Below are 19,251 nucleotides of genomic sequence, written 5' to 3'. Positions count from 1 at the left end.
TTACGGCAAGAAGTTCAACAACAGTTTCAGCAAAGCCGACCACATACATGGCCACAGCCACTGCATTAGCGAAGGCAAATATCAGACCAATAGAGCCTCCAAACTCTGGACCCAGACTCCTTGAAATCAGGTAATATGCTCCACCTGGAAATAAAAGCAAATGAACAAGACGTTAGTTCAAGTTAACTGTTAAATAAATTTGGAATAACTTGATAGCATGGATTTAGTATTTTAACTTAACATGTTTATGTATGCAGTGGGATGATATTGCAATTATTTGCAAATAAAAGTATTGTACTAAGGAATAACTATCGACAGCCTCTCCCACATGACCTGTAAATATACAAACTGTCGGCAGAGGTGGGTTCAAGGCCCAGTGAGTTATTTTCAGTGTTTCCGAAGCTTTCCCTTTAAAACACTTTAGATAGTATGAAGCCAGGGGTAAAGCCTGATTCATCTGCTAAAAGGCCCGCTTTAATCTGTTGTTTATGTCAAACAGTTCCATCTGAGGTTTCCATGAGCACCGTTAGCACAATGATCAATTAAGCACTCTACTCTCGTGTGACGTGTTGTCGTGGCCTCACAAATTCAACAGCTGGGAGAGGTCCCCAGGGCAGCCCTTGATCCTGGTTTATTTTGATTCCAGGATCAAATATCAATACGTTTGAAACAGCAGGTCTTGCTGGGCATGCTACTTCTAACTAATATCCAGTTATTGGCGTCTCGTCTGTACACACGCTTGCCTGCAACAAAGCAGGTTAGATTTGCCCGAGGCCTGGCTGGAGAATTCATCTGAACAGAAAAAGTTGCACTGTGTTGTAAACTGTTCAGTTGTGTCCCACTGTGTTGTGAGTTTAAACGTTTTAGTTTGATGGCCCCATGTCCTAATGGACCACACTATGGTCTTACTAGTCACCCAGTGGCTAGAAATCTGGGACACCAATGTGAGAAACCTATACCACCGAATGTCACAGAAAAATCCAGCTTATCCCTTTCAGTCTTTAATACAGTCTACAGACAGCTTCAGTGTTATGTGTCTTGTTTCCATTCTCTGCCAAACCACCTTACACATTGCTTAGATCGGCTATATGGTGTAAGCAATTACCCCACACACACACACACACACACACACACACACACACACACACACACACACACACACACACACACACACACACACACACACACACACACACACACACACACACACACACACACACACACACACACACACACACACACACACAACTGTACTTCAGGAGTTGTGAAATATTGGCAACTGCCCTTAGCCCTGGCCATTTTCAGACGTGACCTCCAGAGTGACTCTGGAGAATTGGGTCCAGATTTTATTTATTTTTCCTTTCATTTATGAACAATGCAGCGGAGGTTCTCTGCTTAGACACGTTCACAACAGCAACAAATCCTCCAGAAGACTCAGGTAAGTGGTGGTGCAGCAGGCAGAGGCAGGATGCAATGTATTCATTCTGCTGCAGAGATCATGTGTTTTTGTTTACAGCACATCAATATAGGCGTCGGCTCTTATCAGCACCAACTCTCTTGGCATCTTCATCAGTGTCTTCTACGTGTATGGCACTGCTTCATCCAGTGATATTTGTATCCCTTTTGTATTATTCATTTTCGTGTTAGAACCTTCATCAATCCCCACACTCCTGCGGAGGAAACTTCAGTTCTATCTGACTAATAAGAGGTTATGTATGCTGTATCAATGCTTAGTGTACACTCATTCTGACAATTCAAATAAAGCTTTAAAAGCAATACATGGCCACGGTGAGTGTATGTATACCTCTTAACTGTAGTTGTGATGTGGACTCTCATAAACCACTAATTAAAAAAATATATTTTACGTTACATTTGTTCTGTCTCAAAGCAAGAAAGAATACCATGTCTATATAGAAAACAAAACAAATACAATATAGAAGAACGTTATGCATACCTCCTCGTACGAATCCATTTGTGGCAATGGCAGAAGTGGAGAGACCAGTGATGGTCGTCACTGCAGTAGCCATGGCAACAATCAAACAGGCGAGCCCTGCAAAAGAAAACACAGAAAGAACTTTACAAAGCTCTTGAAATGAAAAAAAATGTGCAGCACTGTTAACAGTTTTCTAGCAGGCCGTCCAATCACTCTGAGAGTTCTGTGAAAAGTAGCAGCTCCGCGCCTGTAGACCAGCTATGAAGTCTGACACATGTGTCACTGTGTGGTGATATTTCACTTCAAAGTGGAGAATTATCAAAAAAATTTGGGGGGTGTGGTGTGTGAAGTGAGAATGTCAGTAAATACAGGCTGTGTGCCACACTTGTTGGTAGCATTACAGTAATATTTGACGTCATCACTTAGGACGTATGTGTTATTTGTTACCTCTAGACTGGATAATGTAAGTCTTTACTATCACGATGTCACAGTAAGTCTGTGAAAAGCAAAGTGCTGCAGCACGAGTGCTGACAGGAACTAGAGGAAGAGATCATATTACTCCTGTCTTAGCCTCTCTGCATTGGCTCAGTTCAGAATAGAATTCAAGATCCTGCTCCTCACATATAAAGCCCTTAACAATCAAGCCTTCAATATCAAAGAGCTCATAACACCACATTATCCAAATAGATCACTTCGCTCCCAAAACACAGGCTCCTCTCCTGTGGTTCCTAGAATCTGTAAGAGTAGGATGGGAGGTAGAGCCTTCAGCTACCAGGCTCCTCTCCTGTGGTTCCTAGAATCTGTAAGAGTAGGATGGGAGGTAGAGCCTTCAGCTACCAGGCTCCTCTCCTGTGGAACCAGCTCCCACTCTGGGTTCTGGAGGCAGACACCATCTCTACATTTAAGGTTAAACTTAAACCTTTTTGATAAAGCCTATAGTTAGAGCCGCTCAGGTGAGTCCTGAGCCATCCCTAAATTATGCTGCTATATATCTAGACTGCTGGGGAAACTCCCATCATCCACTGAGCCCTCTTAGCCTTCTCTCTGTCTCTTCCCTCTTTTCCACCCTTCTCTCCTCTCCTCCCCATTTCTCCCTGCTCACCCCAACCGGTCGAGGCAGATGGCCTTCCACACTGAGTCTGGTTCTACTAGAGGTTTCTTCCAGTTAAAGGGGAGTTTTTTCTCTCCACAGTCGCCAAAGTGCTGCTCACAACTGCTTGTATGTTGTGATTTGGCGCTATACACATAAAATGTAATTGAATTATGTCCAGTCTTTGTCACATCAATGTTTAACACTGGCTGGAAAATCTAAAAACAGCAGAACCCTCATGAATGCTTTTTTCCCCTCTGACATGAAAGTTATGTCCGTTTGTTTGCTTGTTATTTAGTTAGTTAGTTTGTCGAAAAGATTATGCACAAACTACTGTACGAATTCCCATGAAACTTGGTGGGGTGACTTGGCCAAATTTTGGCAGACTTTTCAGATTTCTCCGGGAATAATACATGAATTTTAATGGGGGGAAAAAACAGATCAGAGGATTATGTGTATATATGTGTGATTGTGGGCACTTTGGTGCAGCTTGATTAAATTAAAGGAGACTGTTGGGCCTGGGCAGAGGAGTGTACTGCCTTTCTAGTTTATGTCTTGTTTGCAGTGCTGCTCTTTCCTAATTTCCCTTGTTCCCAAAAAACAAGTGACAGTGCAGTGAGAGACAATTATGTCTTTATGAGTGTATAAAAAAATCGTGTGGTTTATTATGAAACAGTGGTGGGACCAATGGAAGGACTACGCCTGGCCACCACAGCGTGTGTAATTGATGGGAAACACTGCTCATTAGGTCGTCCTCAGTTGATATTGAACTACTAGCAATAACTTTTAATTCTAAAATGTCATTTACAATCATCTCAAGATCTGTTAGTAAAGGCCAAAACACACCAGGTGTATAGTTTCGGCTGCAGTTGTGTGCGAACCCCCAAGTGGCATTCAGTGCAGTTCTCTGTCATGTATGAACTTGTCTTTCACACTTTAATCAGTGTACCCGTCACTCGGAATCTCTTGCGCATAAAAGCGAAATTAGGTTTCTTATTTTTTCATGATCTCAAATCTAAGAAAATCAGTTTTTTTCTTAGAATTGCATGAAACATTTTTTTGTTTGATGTTACCATAGAATGTATTAATATACATGCTTTGTCATAAAGTGGTTATTTCTATAAACTATAAATTCACAAGTAAATGGTCTGTATTTAAATTGCATTTTTCTAGTCTTTATTACCACTCAAAGTCATACAGTGCATCTATGGGCAGCCCTTTTTTCTATGAGGGGCCATTTGGGGTTCAGTATCTTGCCCAAGGACACCTTGGCATGCAAATGGATCGAACCATCGTTTTCTGGTTGGAGGACGGCCGCTCTACCCCTCAGCCACAGCCGCCCCAAAAAAGTGATGTTTTTAAAGATCAGTTCCAATGTAAGAACTCAAGAATGTTGTCTACTCTACAGTACTTATACCTCAGTGTGGCATTGCAATGCAGGAAGCAGTCTTATACTCTACTTTTTCTTGTGCAATAATGTTGTTACACCATTAACCACAGGCTTATTGCACACAACGTTACATGTCCAAAAAACTAACTGAACATTTGCTTTTGAAGGAAGGTTATTGTAAATTGAGCAGAAAATTATTTTTAACAGGCAACTTGTTTGAATTTAAGTGATTTCAATGCTCAGCTCTTCAAAAATGATCTCTACTTACCAATTCCAGCCTGACCAACGATCCATGACATGCGGATGAAGAGCATCACACCCCAAATGTTCAACATGCAGCGGACCTACAGGGAGGAGGGACTGTTACTGTGTATGCATGAGAGGGGACATGTTCAATAAAACCGCACAACTGGGATTTTATGGGGGCGATTGAGAGAAGTGTTTATTTGTGTAAAAAAAATTAAGCTACGAAAAGTGAGAAGTGAGAAGCATTCTGCCAGTGAGAGGAAGCTGACCAAAAGACGTGACATTTACCACCTAGAAGTCCTGTGAGGTAACATTAGCTGCACACAGTATGCTTCAGTTTGTAGCTCTTTTCATTCACAGTTAGTCACAGACCAGGGCTGAGTTGCTGGTGTGTTGTCAGAAGACAGATAAAATAAAAACAGACATTTGAGTATAGTTGCCGACAAATTCGACAGATCTTTGTGTTTGGTCACAATGTTCTGGCTTTTGTTCATGCCGTATTAACGTTACATTATTGCGTTGCAGGTGATATGTGTGCTACTACACAATATTATTTGAACTGTATGTTGGGCAGATGACACTCTGGTAAGGATTTAGTACTGTGAGCGTGAATTACTCGTGGCTCAGTTAGTGGTTGGTTGGTGCTTAAACCACGAAGAAAGAAATCACTTGCAATGACAAACATGTGGATTAAAGTGCAGTCAGCAGAGAAGGTATTTTTTATATCAACACATGTCTGGATATCATAATACTGCTTTTATTTTGACATGACTAGTCCTTACTTCCTCACTAATATAAACCTTGCACCGCTTCTCATGGTCTCTGGTCTCGAATGGCTTTTATCAAGATATTTTCATAATAGGATCATCTTACAGTGTGATAACCATCTTTTTTCCCCTTGCTTTGGCCCTATGTGTCAGTTACCTAACCCTGCTGCTGTAGTCATATAGTGATTGTGCAGATTCGAGTTCAATTCAGATGCAGAACAGATACTTTAATGTCCACATTAAAAATTACTTATAAGTTTATCATCGTTATTGTGGGGATTTTTTTCATTCTAATCATCTAGATTGTTTATTAAGCTGCTTTCAGACATGCACTGAAACTCCAGATAATCTCCTGAAATTATTCGGATGACCTGTATGTGAGAACGCAAATGTCAGAGACACCAATAATTTTTCCTGCCAGCCCCCTAGTAAAAACTTTGGATAATGTCCAAGTGAGCCCATGTGAGAACACAGCAGGAGGATTATCCAGCGAGTGGGCTCGCTGATCATGTTTCTAACATGCAACGGACACAAAACTGATTAAAATAAAACCAAAAAGAATACAAATAAAGCGACACAGACGAAGATTCAACAAAAGTAGACATAGTAAGAGTTGCAGTATTTGTGATTCTTTAAGTGCCATTAATATGATCTGTTATCATAGTTTTCCAATGGTAGAGACAAGAGAAGATTTGATGACCACAAAAGATAGCTGAGTTTACAAAAATCTCTACATTTCAATAGTGGCTTACCAGCACTCCCTTAATCCAGCCAAATTTGACCACTCCTTTAGACTCGGCTGCTTCTTTTGCGGCAGCTTCCTCAGCCGGGGTCAGCTCATCACCATTGGCAAACCCATCTTCAAATGGCTCCTAAAAAGAAGAAAAATAAAATCACATTTAAATGTGGAACACAAACATAGACAGTGAGTAGAGGGTGATGCTGTCACCCATAGCCCACTGAACTAAAAATTTGAAACCTGGATTTTATCCAAGAGTACTCATGGTAACCTTGGAGCCAGGACATACAAATGAACCCATACAGGAACACATTGGAGTATCTTCAAGGTTAAAATCTGACTTTGCAACAGAACAAATCTGTAGTGTTTGTAAGACTCCTTGGTAAAGGCAGTTTTTAGTGATTATACATGTGGTGAGATTTTCAAAATGATCATGGAATGTATGTGTGATAGGAGTCACATTTCTTGCCAACACTAGCTAAACACTAAAACAGACAGAAACACTGAGAGGATGTCTGCCCCCTGTTTTACTACCCCAAGTTAAAAAAAACACAAAGCCTTCCTCCTATTCAGAGACAATGGTGTGATGTTGGTGGCCTTACTGCATTTATAGCACTTTTGACCTTGGGATGAATACAGGATGCCTGATGCTATTACAGAGTTTCCTCCTTCCGCTAACTGGGAGGAATGTACATAAAAATGATCCTGCGTGGTTCCAGAACATCCTTTACACAGTAGACCTAGAGGCTGGAATTCTTATTGTAAGCTCCAATATAGGTAAGGTGAGGTGGGAAAAAAAACATACTGAAAATGTTGCTGTTCTTAGCATCAAATTTTATTTGTAAGGCCTATATTCACGAATCTAAATTTGTCTCATGGGGCTTAGAAAGGTACTTACTTAGTGGGCAGGCACAGTGACTTTCAATAAAAGGACAAAAATGAAGCTTCAAAGCTTAAGCAGAAATGTTTATGTTTGAGCTATGCAACTCTTCAGAACGGTTTATGTGCTCAATTACACAAATAACAACATGCTGGCTTTGTATTCCCAGTGGGGAGTTACCAAATAGTGCAAATGTATAATGGTAAATGGTTTGTGTTTATATAGCGCTTTTCTAATCTTGATGACCACTCAAAGCACTTTACAGTACAGATTTGACATCCAACCCCACACACATTCATACAGTGCATCTAAGTGCAGCACTTTTCTATCATACATCAATCACACAATGCCAGCACAGCTGTCAGAAGCAATTTGGGGTTCAGTATCTTGCCCAAGGACCCTTCGGCGCACAGAATGGGGGAGATGGGGATCAAACCTCCGACCTTATATGGAACACATAAAAGGTCAAACTGAGACTAAATCAAATGCTTTGCATTTCTATGCTGTGGGGTTCATTTCTTGTCCACTTGTTTGACAGTGCATAATATCACAATGTCTGTCCACTTTTCTCCCAACTGTCCTGTTCGTATCCCCCCCGCCCCTTTCAGCCTGTAGACCTTGCAGAATCAGCGGATTCCAGCATTTTTCAATATGACAAAAAAAACATGACAAAAAATTGTCAAAGATACTGAGCTAACACATGATATGTCCAAATATGAGTTTTACATCAAATTTATATAATCTAATCTGCTTTTTTACTTGGCCTATCAACACCCAACAAAAACTTGCATAGAGTTTCAAGTCACCACTTTAACTGAAGTTGAAAACAGCACTCCACGTGGATCTGTTTCTATGTGACGACGTCTTGAACCAGCCATGGGATTTGATCACGCCGGGATGAATGGCAACTCCTTACAGTTAAGACCTTTATTAAATATGACAGATGTAAAGGCTTATCCCAGATATATTACTATATACTTACACTTCCCCATAACTGAACACTGGAAGGGCACTCGGAGATTGCGTACCTCTGCCACGGCTAACCCCATTTTACCATGTTTCAGAAAGTTTAAACGTAATTAATAAGAGATAAATCCTGGATCCAGCATTTATGCAGATTTGCTACAACATTTGATGGGTTCTTTCTTGGATTGTGCCCTGTATAAAATTCATGGAAATTCGTTGAGTATATTTTGTTTAACTTTTTTAACTTTTCATCTAGCAAACAAGGCATCAGCTAACCAATTACATTGTGTTAATGTGAAAGGGGAGGCAGATGGAGATGGCTAACCAGGTGTGTGTTTATTTGGTTGTGGATATTATTTCCAATGTACTTCTCGTTAGCATTGCAACGATCGGTAGCATGGCATGCTAGCACCAAAGCATAAAACTGAAATTGTTGTCGTTCAGACAATCATGCCAGCACCAAGCATCAGGCTAACCAACTGCCAATGGTTAATGAAATGCATACCTGTGAGTCCAGTCGTACTCGTGGGCCTAGGCTGCTGGAACCTCAATTGCAACATGTAAGAGGCACAAAAGATGGAGAGGAAGCAAGGTCCAAAGCATGGCAGCTTTTCTAAACTGGCACTACTTTGGTGGACTACCTGGGTAAAACATCAACCAAATTGTTGCCACACCCCTGTCTCAGTTGTGTGCACTGCAGTAATTAAGTGGGGACTAGCATCAACCAATAGCCAGCATGTGACAACTGCGGGAACAAAAGTAAATTGTGGCATCTAGTGATACTCTGTGTTTAGCGGGAGATCTGCAAATTGCAGCGATAGAAAATACCCTTGGATAAACTGTGTATAAACAGCAGGCGACATGCCGCTGACCACCACAATGTCCGTAACATTGTCATTTCAAGTAAGAGTGTAAAAACTAGCAGTGTGTTAAAACTTTCTTCACAACATGGGTTTAAATTCCAGGAAGGCCATGTATTTGACACTCTCCACCCGAGTGCCACTGCATCCCAGCTGAGCAGCAAGTCCAATACTGAGGGTATATAATCAATGTTATAACAACATTAGCACCAAACAGGCAGGCTCAGCAGACTTGTTTCTTTGACTAAGAAAACCTAATAAAAATGAATGTCTATCAAATAAAACATTTCACTGATGCTAAAAACTTTAGTATGTTTTCTTTTTAACAGACAGAAAATTGTAAAAGGGATAAAGGAATTATAATGAATTGATAAAGAATTAGACCGATATTCTCTGGATGTCCTGTTCAAATGTACAACATGCATGCCCATGAAAAAATGTGTATTTAACAATCCATATTCAGACAGTTTCCTCTGGTTATGAACGACCTTGGGATGGGACCTATGGATCCTCTTACACTGTGTCATTTTATAGCAGTGGAAAGGAAGTGCAATGATATAATTGTAGTCTGCTTTGCAGGCCATGTGAATCGATTAGCAGTGAAGTGCGCATGCCCTCAGGATCTATGTCCACTGATGAGGACGGTAATGTCCACATCCAAAGAGAGAGAAGTTATCACTTTTCACTGGTGCTTATGAGGATGGGTATTGGATATTTTACAGTAGTTTAATTTGAACCACTGAACCTTAGGCTGCTTTTAGACATGCACTGAACTCTGAATAATCTCCAGAAATTATCGGGAAGTGGATGTATGTGAGAATGTCAGAGTCAGAGGCTTATGTCCTGCCTCCTTCATGTTGCGATATTGCCCTGAATGCTCCGGAAATGCTTGTGTTGTTGTTGTTAATGTTACTGAGCAGGAAATCTTCTGATGTGCTCTTCATATGTGAAAGGCAAACTCAGGATCAGAGTGCTGATTATGATATGACTCGCTATGCTTCATTTGAGAAGTATCTAAAATACGGTTTCCATGGTTTCCCTCGGACCTTAAAGCAAGGTCTAAGATAAAGGAAACATGAAACTAATGTGAATGGAAATCTCTCAACAGAGAGGTTCTGTTACAATAAATAAGCGTTTTAAATTACCTAAGAGTGTTGAGCCCCTGGCACGCGTAGAGCTGAGCTCTGGGGGGGGGGGGCATGAGCATCACTCTGCATCACTTCACCTGGGCCACCTGTCAGCATCAACCCCCTGCCTGTGTCCCTTCAGTGACACAGCAAAACTGCTGCAATCTGGCTGTGACAGTTAGACAGGCTGTTGAGAGCAAAAATCCCTCTTCAGGTCAGGGTCATGTTATGATCAAAGTGCTGTGTGTTTATACTGGAGGGAGCCCTTTTCCTCAATGGTTTTATCAATCTTTTCATCTTATTCATATCATAATGTTAGGATCTTGAGGACTTGGGATTTAATTAAAGGGCAGACCCAGGAATGTTTTTCACTTGCTTTACTAGCAAGATAGACTCTTAGCCTTGGTAGTTGTATGCGCTGTCCAAGCACCCTTTTAGTTGTACATATTGAAATTAGGGCTGTATATCAAAATTCTATACTTGGTGATATTCTGCTCAGTATACCAAAAGTATACTGAGCAGAATATCACCAAGTATCTGGAATCAAATATTTGGAAATATTCCTAGTCTTCTTGTTTTTAGATTTTCAAAATAGATGGTTTTAGGAAATGTATTAAAATGACATTAGCATTTTGAGACCTTTGAACAGCAAACTGCTCCAGCAAATTTTGATGGCGTAACAATTCAAAAATAAATACATCTGCTCTTGACACAAATTATTGAAATAGTTGGGCTCTGCTAACACCATTATGCAATAATGACACCAATGCTGCCCTTGTGTGGCGTTAGGGACACTGTCTACTAGGGAGCATCTGTTTGGGTGATTTATGGAACACGTCAGATAGATTCTAGTTCCTGCCTGTCTATTCTTATCATCTCAGAAGGAAACACTGTGCCTAATATTTTGAGAATGAAGAACAACTGTTCTGGTATATTTTATTGTTGTCTTCTATAGATGATTTAAATAATTATTTAATCTAACCTTTGGGGTCTGCTTTTAGCAATTTTTTTCTATAACAATTTCGTTAAATTAATGTGAAAGCATTGGCTTTTCAGCATCATCTTCATGATCAGTAGACATTCTGAAAGCCACATTAACCTGTCAGCTAAAATTTGGACTTGGACAGATGTGATCCATTGAGTTAATTTGTCACACAAATAGAGTGGGTGGAGCTTGAACAAAGAAGATAAAACTGAGAGGCCCAAATGCTTTTGCTCTTTGCGGTTTGTGAAACACTCTGATATGAGTCATTCTACACAACATATTTCCCACTCCTTAGTGCCAGTGAGAACATGGCAAAGTAGCAGGAAAAATACAAAGCATAAGACTGACACAAAAACCTGAACAGGGTTGAAGCAACATCTGAAGTTCTGATGTGCTTTTAATTTACAGTATTTTGTGTATGTGGGGGACCAGAGTCCATGTTTAAATCATCCCACCCCAGCAGTTGCACAGGAAAGGTCTCAAAATCACTACACCACACGACATCATATTCTTGGTAACCATGTTGAAACCACAGAAACGAAAAATAAAACACAAAATTTGATGTCAGTGAAGGCTCGAAGAAAAGCTACATCACATATTTTTTATACTAAGACAATTTGTCACTGAGTTACCGAATACACAGCCCAGTGAACAATACAGGCGATACAGGATGAGTTAGTGGAGATTATCTACATGGCTGACGCAACACAAAGGCTGGCTTTGCACAACAATGACAAAGCATCAAGAGTTTAGCACGGCAGTGCAAACTGTACCATAACTTGCCACGAAATGCACTGTTTTTGCAATTAAGACTCGAAAAAGTTAACAGTGGCCAAACACAGCCTGAAAGTCGAGCAAGGTTTTAGGAACAAATTCAAGAGTTAATTATCCTTTGCAACCCCATGGCAGCTAGGAAGGGCAAAGCTTCATATCCAGGAAAGAACTGGCATGTTCTACGGACTACATATTAAAGAATAATTCAAAACCCAGATATTATCAGGACTGACGCAACACAGCTAATCATAAAATAAATACAGCTCCTGTTTGTGTCAGTGAGGTATGAGCTACACACCACATCACGGAAAAACAGACCTCACTGCAGGCACTAGCCCTAACTCACTTTCTAAAGAGAGGATTGTGTTGGGTTACGTAATGATAGAGCACTTCTGCATTAAAAGCCACATGCTGAAGTTAACTTACTTCATGGCTGCATGTAAAGAAATGTGTTGAAAGTCATTTTGTGTCTGACACAGGATGACATGATTATTATTGTTATCATATATGATTATTATTGTTAATTTGTCATTTCAGTATTTAAGACTTTTTTCTGATAAAAATGAAATTTTAGAGTTTTAAATAAAACAAGATTACTTTAACTTGTTACTTAATGGATAGGAAATTATTAAGAAAAAATGTATTAATTTAATCATTGTAAGCACACGCCAAATATTCTCTGGGTGCAGCTTCTCCATTGTCAGGAGCTGTAAATTTTGTTTACGGGTGTAATGGGAGTTGCAGCATCTTTACAGCTTTCTTAACTTCTAGTGGCAGTGGTGAACACCATTTGACTCCAGCTGATACCAATTGCATGCTGACAGACCCGTACCCTCCCTGCATGATTCTATCAGTAACTGCGAGGGACGATCAGATGTCCACTACCTCAGACATCTCACCATTGTTGAAAAACCTCCCACCATTCAGTTCATTATTCTTTTACTGTGCTGAAACCCCCCCAGAGTTGGATTCCCTGCTGAGGCCTGTTGATGGAAGTGAAATGGCCTGGCCTCACACTGCAGAGATTCTTGTTTTGGAATTGTGTCAAATTACTATTTGACTCTGGCGCTAGTGTGAAAGCGGTGACGAGTGAGGCACCTGCAAACAATGAAGAGCTTTGTTGCTGAGCCAGGTAACAGCATCTATGAATGGACTGTGAATGAAAGCAGTTAAATGCTGATCACTTTTGAGCTGCTTTCAGACATGCATTGAACTTCGCAGTTCCTCCGTATTTGCTACGTAGGAGGTGCATGTGTGAACGCAATTGTCCGAGCGAGAGGCTCCGCAGTTTCTGCGGACTTTCTCCGTCTGGCCTCTTAGTATAAAGTCTGTACAAATTCAGGAGAATCCAATGTGCGAACAGAGCGGGGGATCCCTGCTGGATTCCCAGCGAGCGAGTGGGGCGGTTGACACTTCTAATATGCAGTACACACAAAAATCAAAAAGAAAAAAAGAAATTCCTGGTGAAAAAGCGTAGAAGACACTGTGGATGATTTCAAGAGAGTTTGTGGTGATAAGAGCAGACACCTGTGTCTGTGTTTTATATAAGAAAATCACGTAATCTCCGCAACAGAGTTAATACGTCACTTCCTGCCTCTGTCTGCTGCACCCGGCTGCTCCACCTCTCGCCTGAATAATGCAAGGGATTTGTTGCTGTTGTTAACGCGTCTGTGAAAACCTCACGCTGCTTTGTGCATATGTGAAAGGCAGACTGCGTTTAAACGCTGTATTCAATTCTCCGGATTTTTCCCGCAGGTCATGTCTGAAAGCGGCTTTAGTTTGAAGTGGAAGGGACTTTGTGTTAGGCACTGGAAGCAGGCATAGGCCCAAAACAAAGCAGAAGTTGTACTTTATACCACACTTCAGCTACTGAATTTGAGACTTACTCGGTTATAACTGCAAGGGTGGCTTTCAGAGCAGCACAAGATCTTAATTCTACACAGTTACACCTGCATCTTACACCTCTGGTCAGCTACAATAAACCTGACCTATGGAAGTCAGTGAGTTTTAAACAAAGGTCTGATCCATAGACTGTATATAAAGATCTGACCAGAACAGACACAGAGTGGTCTTCTTTCTGCAGTTCCTGTTGTAGAGGACAGTAAATGGTCTAAATCAGTGGTTGCCAACCCGTCGATCGCGGTCTACCGGTCGATCTCTGAACTCTCTGGACTCACTGGCAGGGGTTGGGCCGCAAATCAGCTCTATGTCAGTAGTCTGTTGTTCACATGCGCTGTGTGTCTGCTACTGGCAGCGGAGCTGCTGGTTCATCTACTCCATTTCCTTCAATAAACATCGTATAATCTACTAAACTAAAAGTCAGGACTCTACGGTATGAAGCCGTGTATCTTCTGGTCTGTCGATAACAATCAAAGCCCTGTTAGAACAAATGAATGTATTCACAAAGTGAAACGCTGGAGTGCTTTAGAAACAGGTTCAAAAATGATCTTTCACCTGAGTTTTAAATGTTTATCTGATGAATTTATGTCACAAACATAAATGGTTGCAACACTATCTGTATGAGTTTCAAGGCAAAGCCTATATGTAAAAACATTGTGCTGCAGCAGCAGCTCCTCTGCAGGACATATTGCTGAACTGAGAAGCTAAATATTGCGCACTGAACAGATGCTGTAAATATGATTAGAAATTAATATTGTGCATTGAATAGATAAAGTTGCATAACTGCCTTTCTTTGTGTATAGTTATGTTTGTACATTCAGCCTTTAACAGAAATTGCAAAAAACACTATAGATATGACCCTCCTAAGTGGGTTTTTTGGAAGATATCAGGGTGGTAGATCTCAGGTTAAGTTTGGAATTAAAAAGTGATCTTGGGTTTGAAAAGGTTGTTGACCACTGGTCTAAATGGTCTGTATGTATATAGATGACTACTCAAAGTGCTTTATAGTACAGTTTTCTAACATTCCAGTGCCATTTTTGGTCCCATGACAAAGAAGATATTACTAAACTTTCCATCCCGCATACTTTATACACATTTTTACAAAAGTGGACCACCAAGAAGATTTTTATTTGTAAAATGAATGCAACTTTACTGTCGGCATGTGGTATACATCCTGTCATGTGGTTGGCATGTTTGCACACAAACACATGGTGCAGCTTGTGAACATGTAAATAAAAGGATGTCTGCCAATTTTCCATGATGCCAACCATGGTCTGACAGGAAGTTTTAGCTCAGGCTGTTTCAATGAGCCGAAGAGGCTACGGCAGTCACATCAAGTTGACCTCCAAGCATCTTTGTTCAAACAGTTCCCTTCTCAACAACATGAATGTCAGCTATGTAGAAATGTGATGTGTTAACTGATCTACACAAACAAAGCTTCCCATTGTCAGAGTGTCCCCAGTTCAAGGTGAATAATTAAGAAACGGGAGCCTTGACATTCTTCTGAGCAGGTTCTTGAAAGGAACAAGAGACTGCTCTCATTTCCTGTTGTGAGACAAGGCTAAATTAAATGAGATTAACTGCTATAATGCAAACCCTGTGTTGGTTATTTAGATTTTGATATTTGTTATCATTTTAAAAATGTCGATATATCCAGTATGATACCAGAGTTGTGGATTACATACACAAAGAATATTTTTTTCAACATCCAACTATGAGAAATGAACATTTGTCTACACATTTTTTCATTCAACCAAGGTTCTCAAATATGAATAGTTGTCAAAACACAAAGTCATTGTTGTCTTAAAGTGGTGTCATCTGCAATTGGCAAATTATTTAAATAAAAACTGCTCAGAATAAGAGTAGACCTTTAAAGAAGCTACTTTTAGCCAGACTCTTGCTAGGCAACACAATTTCTAGTCACATTTTCAATGTCCAAGGTTCACTGTTTGCTCTAGTATATTCTACAGATAGAAGTCTGTTCTGCTGGCATTGACAGGATTTTCTATTTTGTATCAGAGTACCAATTTATAGTAATGAGTTTGTTGTGCCACTCTATAGAGAGGGTGGTATTTGAGACAACGATGTCAACATTCACTTCTCATACCATGACTGAGCCCCTAAGTGAAAATGGTGCATGTGCTCCGTGAAGTGCTGAGCTTAGCAGTACTGGAGTGGACAGTCGATCTGTAGGGCAGTGCAGGGTAAAAGAAAGGAGTGTAGGCAACAGGAAATGTGATTCTAAGGGTCATTACTGAATGTCTCTCTGAGTAGCACAAGATTCCACTTTTTTAAGCAAGAAAGGGACTATTGTGTGTACCTGCCAATGTGTACCTGAAAACATTTCCATTTCCATACAGGAACTTGTGAAATTGGAGTGAGCCTTCAAATTAAGTTCTGTTCTACAGCACAATATTTAGTTTTCATTCCAATGTTTTTTTTTTTCTTCAATTGAACTTATACTTGGATTTGTTTTTGCTGTAGTAAAATTTGTCTCAATTGTTAGTTTCAAGTCTTCTTCAATACATGCATGTTACCCACTTAGTAACATTGTACTACCATAAATAAATTCAGTGTGCCTTCAGTTCGGATGAAACCAGCAGAGTGACTTCTTCATTCTACTGAAGCTGATCACATCACAGTCAGGAGTGGGACACACTTAACTTTCATTCATATCAGTAATTTACTTTTATTACATTTTCAAACCATGACCTTCATTTGGATCAAGAAACATATCAAAATGTATGCGAGATAAGCTAGACTGCAGTTTTTTTGTTTCAATATGTCAGATACGCAGGCACGTAAAAATAAGATACCAAGAGACACACAAAATGAAAGGACCCAGGTCAGGATCAGCGCCAAACAAAAATTATGAACAGAAATAATTAAAAACCAAGTGACTTTCAGTTGTGGTCACCGTTCAACAGAAAATAAATGTTTATACTTGTGATTTGGCTGAGAGGCCACTTTCAAACTAAGGTCTAAATTTACAATGAGATCATCCTAACGTCACCTTATTTACTCAAAAAGTCAAGGGCTTGATACAACTATGCAATATGTCCCAGCCTTTTCAGACACAGTGGAGCATCTATACTGGAGCAACACTGAGGGTCACATCAATATTTAAGCACAATGTGTTCATGCTTGGCTGCTCTGGACTGAATAAATCTGCCCTGTCACCTTTCCTTTTCTGACTCAATATGGAACTACTGCACACTGGTGTGGCTGCTGTCTTTTCAGGGACCCAATATACCAGGACCATGAGACATTCCTGCATTTACCTGCTTGTGATGTTCCATTCCACCCAATACACCTAAACTCGAAGCGGACGCGTTCAGCCATTATGTGGTAGCACCCAGTCTCTTAAACCACTTGCATACTACATTGAATGACTCATTGATTAACGAGGGAAAAAAATCCATGGGCTACTGTCAATTGGTGCAGTGGAATTTCCATTGCCTATTTTGATCAGGGCATGCTGTAGAAAGAGAGGAAAGCTATCAAATGCTAGACTTTATAAAGTGAGTCAGTATGACCTTCAAACAACCACAAACCCCCTGAATTTGTAAGTTTAAAGCAGTTTTCAAGATATTAACCCAAATAGTGCCGACCTCTAATAGTATAGGTTAACCACATGAGCTAATTAAATCAGTTGATAGATATTTGCTAGTAATTCAATGGAAATGAAACTGACTCGACCCCTAACACTGTACTAGAGACTTGCCATTATGAACCAATGTATTCTGACCACGGGAAACAACAGGAGCTCTCTTTCAGCTACACAACCTTGAGAACATGAGATCTGCTTTTCATCACCAACTACTTGACGGCTGGATATGGGATCAGCTGCTTCAGTTATTAAAGAACACTGGAGGGATATTGTTCTTCACCATTTTTAATTTACAATGCAATTGGCGAGGGCTTGGTTCATGGACAAAGGCATCCTTCTAATGTTGAGGCACATACCAGTCAGCCTCGTGTAAATTCAGAAACTAGCCCATACCCGTATCTTTGAGAGCTTACCATTGAATATGCTAACTTGACCCAAGACACCAAGCTTTACAACTACTTAGCAAAAACAACCATGCCAGTAAATCTAGTCGGGCCAGCAGATATTGACTACATATACCCACAGCTGGATGCTGCTTTTGCAGTCAGGCAACACACAAACGGCACACTGTCATGTGAACAGTCAACCAGTATTTTGATTTACAAACAGCTCCATACTCATTAACTCTGGTCCCTGATAAATTCACAGCTAATTACTGCTGATACAATCTGGATTAATTCACTGATTGAAACCCAGAAAACATTTTCAGTTCTTGAAAACTGAATAAACCTTCTTTATAAAAGCCCTGGGCAGGAACAACTTGCACACTAGTGCTGTGTTTTAACCCATTGGGTGTTGCATCACATCCTGTGTACTGAACAGCTTAATGGTCATGTTTATTTCCAGTAGTAAGCATGGCTCAAGGCAGCCAATGTGCTTCTACATTTACATACAAGTAGGTAAGGTAAGTAAAGGTTTTTGGGGTTAATGATCATGTTGATACAAGACATTTTAAGCATTGATCCACTGAATTTGGTTATTTATAAATTGTGACAATACAGACTGACAAATGACGGTGGGCAATATAGATAAAACCTTATGTATATAAAGTTGGTTAATTTGCAGAAAATATATTGAGAGACCGTATTGATACATATAAGACAGAATTGAATTTTTTCAATCCAGAGCATTGGATCCCACAAAAATCAAAGTACTTGTATGTCACATTAACAAAACAAAAAAAAAATTTTTAAATCATATTTTGTCACAAAATAACTGCTTACTCTTACTGAAGGTATATAACCACTTTCTGTTGGTAGAAACAATGTTATTGTTTTTGGTTACACATTGGTGCATATTTTAATCTTAGAAAATTATTAAACATTATTATTCACACCTGACCTCTGTATTTTCCCACTGCATAGTAAAGATGACCCTGTAGCTGATCTTTGGTTCAGTACCCAAAAATATTTTTGGACGTGTGAAAGATAATTTAAGTGGAAAGTGTGTGAGAACCAAAATACAATCTTTTTTCTGAAGAAATATAGCCCTCTTTGCTGCTGTTTATGTCCTGATAATTTTATTCTCAGAGTCATATCTCACAGTCAAGTGTTAACATTGCATTCCACGCTTCCCTTGAACAGCCTGATATTTCAGCTCACTAACTTGATAATCTAAAAACAAGGTCAGTGAGATGAACAGCACTTCCTCAACTACTACTTTTTTTGATTCACTAATAACAGTCACAATGTTTTGGCTCCTGGACAGTAGGCCAGACAAATTTTATGAGCAAATACATGAGCCAATGTCTGACGTTCCATTTTTAGGCCGACTTAAAGGACTTCTCATTCATGTTGGCTCAAAGATTTTTTCAAAGTTCACTCTTGACAGCCATTAACAGGGAGATTTCCATGTCTTTTGAAATCCAAACAAGTGAAGGTGCTGTATGAATCAACAGAGAAAGGCACATAATCTCTCTTCAGAAACTGAGCGTTAAAACAGGCCGTCAGAACTTCTGTAACTTCTATCACAACTGCTGTATACAG

General features: G+C 39.9%; 1 protein-coding gene across 2 annotated transcripts in view; it reads right to left on the bottom strand.

The window, feature by feature from the left end:
- slc12a2 (solute carrier family 12 member 2) overlaps nt 1-19,251 on the bottom strand; it is a 46,703-nt gene that overhangs the window by 22,949 nt on the left and 4,503 nt on the right. For both annotated transcript variants that reach the window (XM_035184152.2, XM_035184154.2), the window contains exons 2-5: nt 6,179-6,298; nt 4,682-4,757; nt 1,955-2,050; nt 5-144 (exon numbers count right to left, since the gene is read on the bottom strand). In XM_035184152.2, the coding sequence (XP_035040043.1) occupies nt 5-144; nt 1,955-2,050; nt 4,682-4,757; nt 6,179-6,298 (432 nt within the window). The remainder of the gene's footprint in view (nt 1-4; nt 145-1,954; nt 2,051-4,681; nt 4,758-6,178; nt 6,299-19,251) is intronic.

Source organism: Hippoglossus stenolepis, chromosome 18 (genome assembly GCF_022539355.2).
Source record: "Hippoglossus stenolepis isolate QCI-W04-F060 chromosome 18, HSTE1.2, whole genome shotgun sequence".
NCBI classification, from domain to species: Eukaryota; Metazoa; Chordata; class Actinopteri; order Pleuronectiformes; family Pleuronectidae; genus Hippoglossus; species Hippoglossus stenolepis.
The sequence above is the reverse complement of the archived record's forward strand: the minus strand, read 5'-3'. Positions and strand labels throughout refer to the sequence as shown.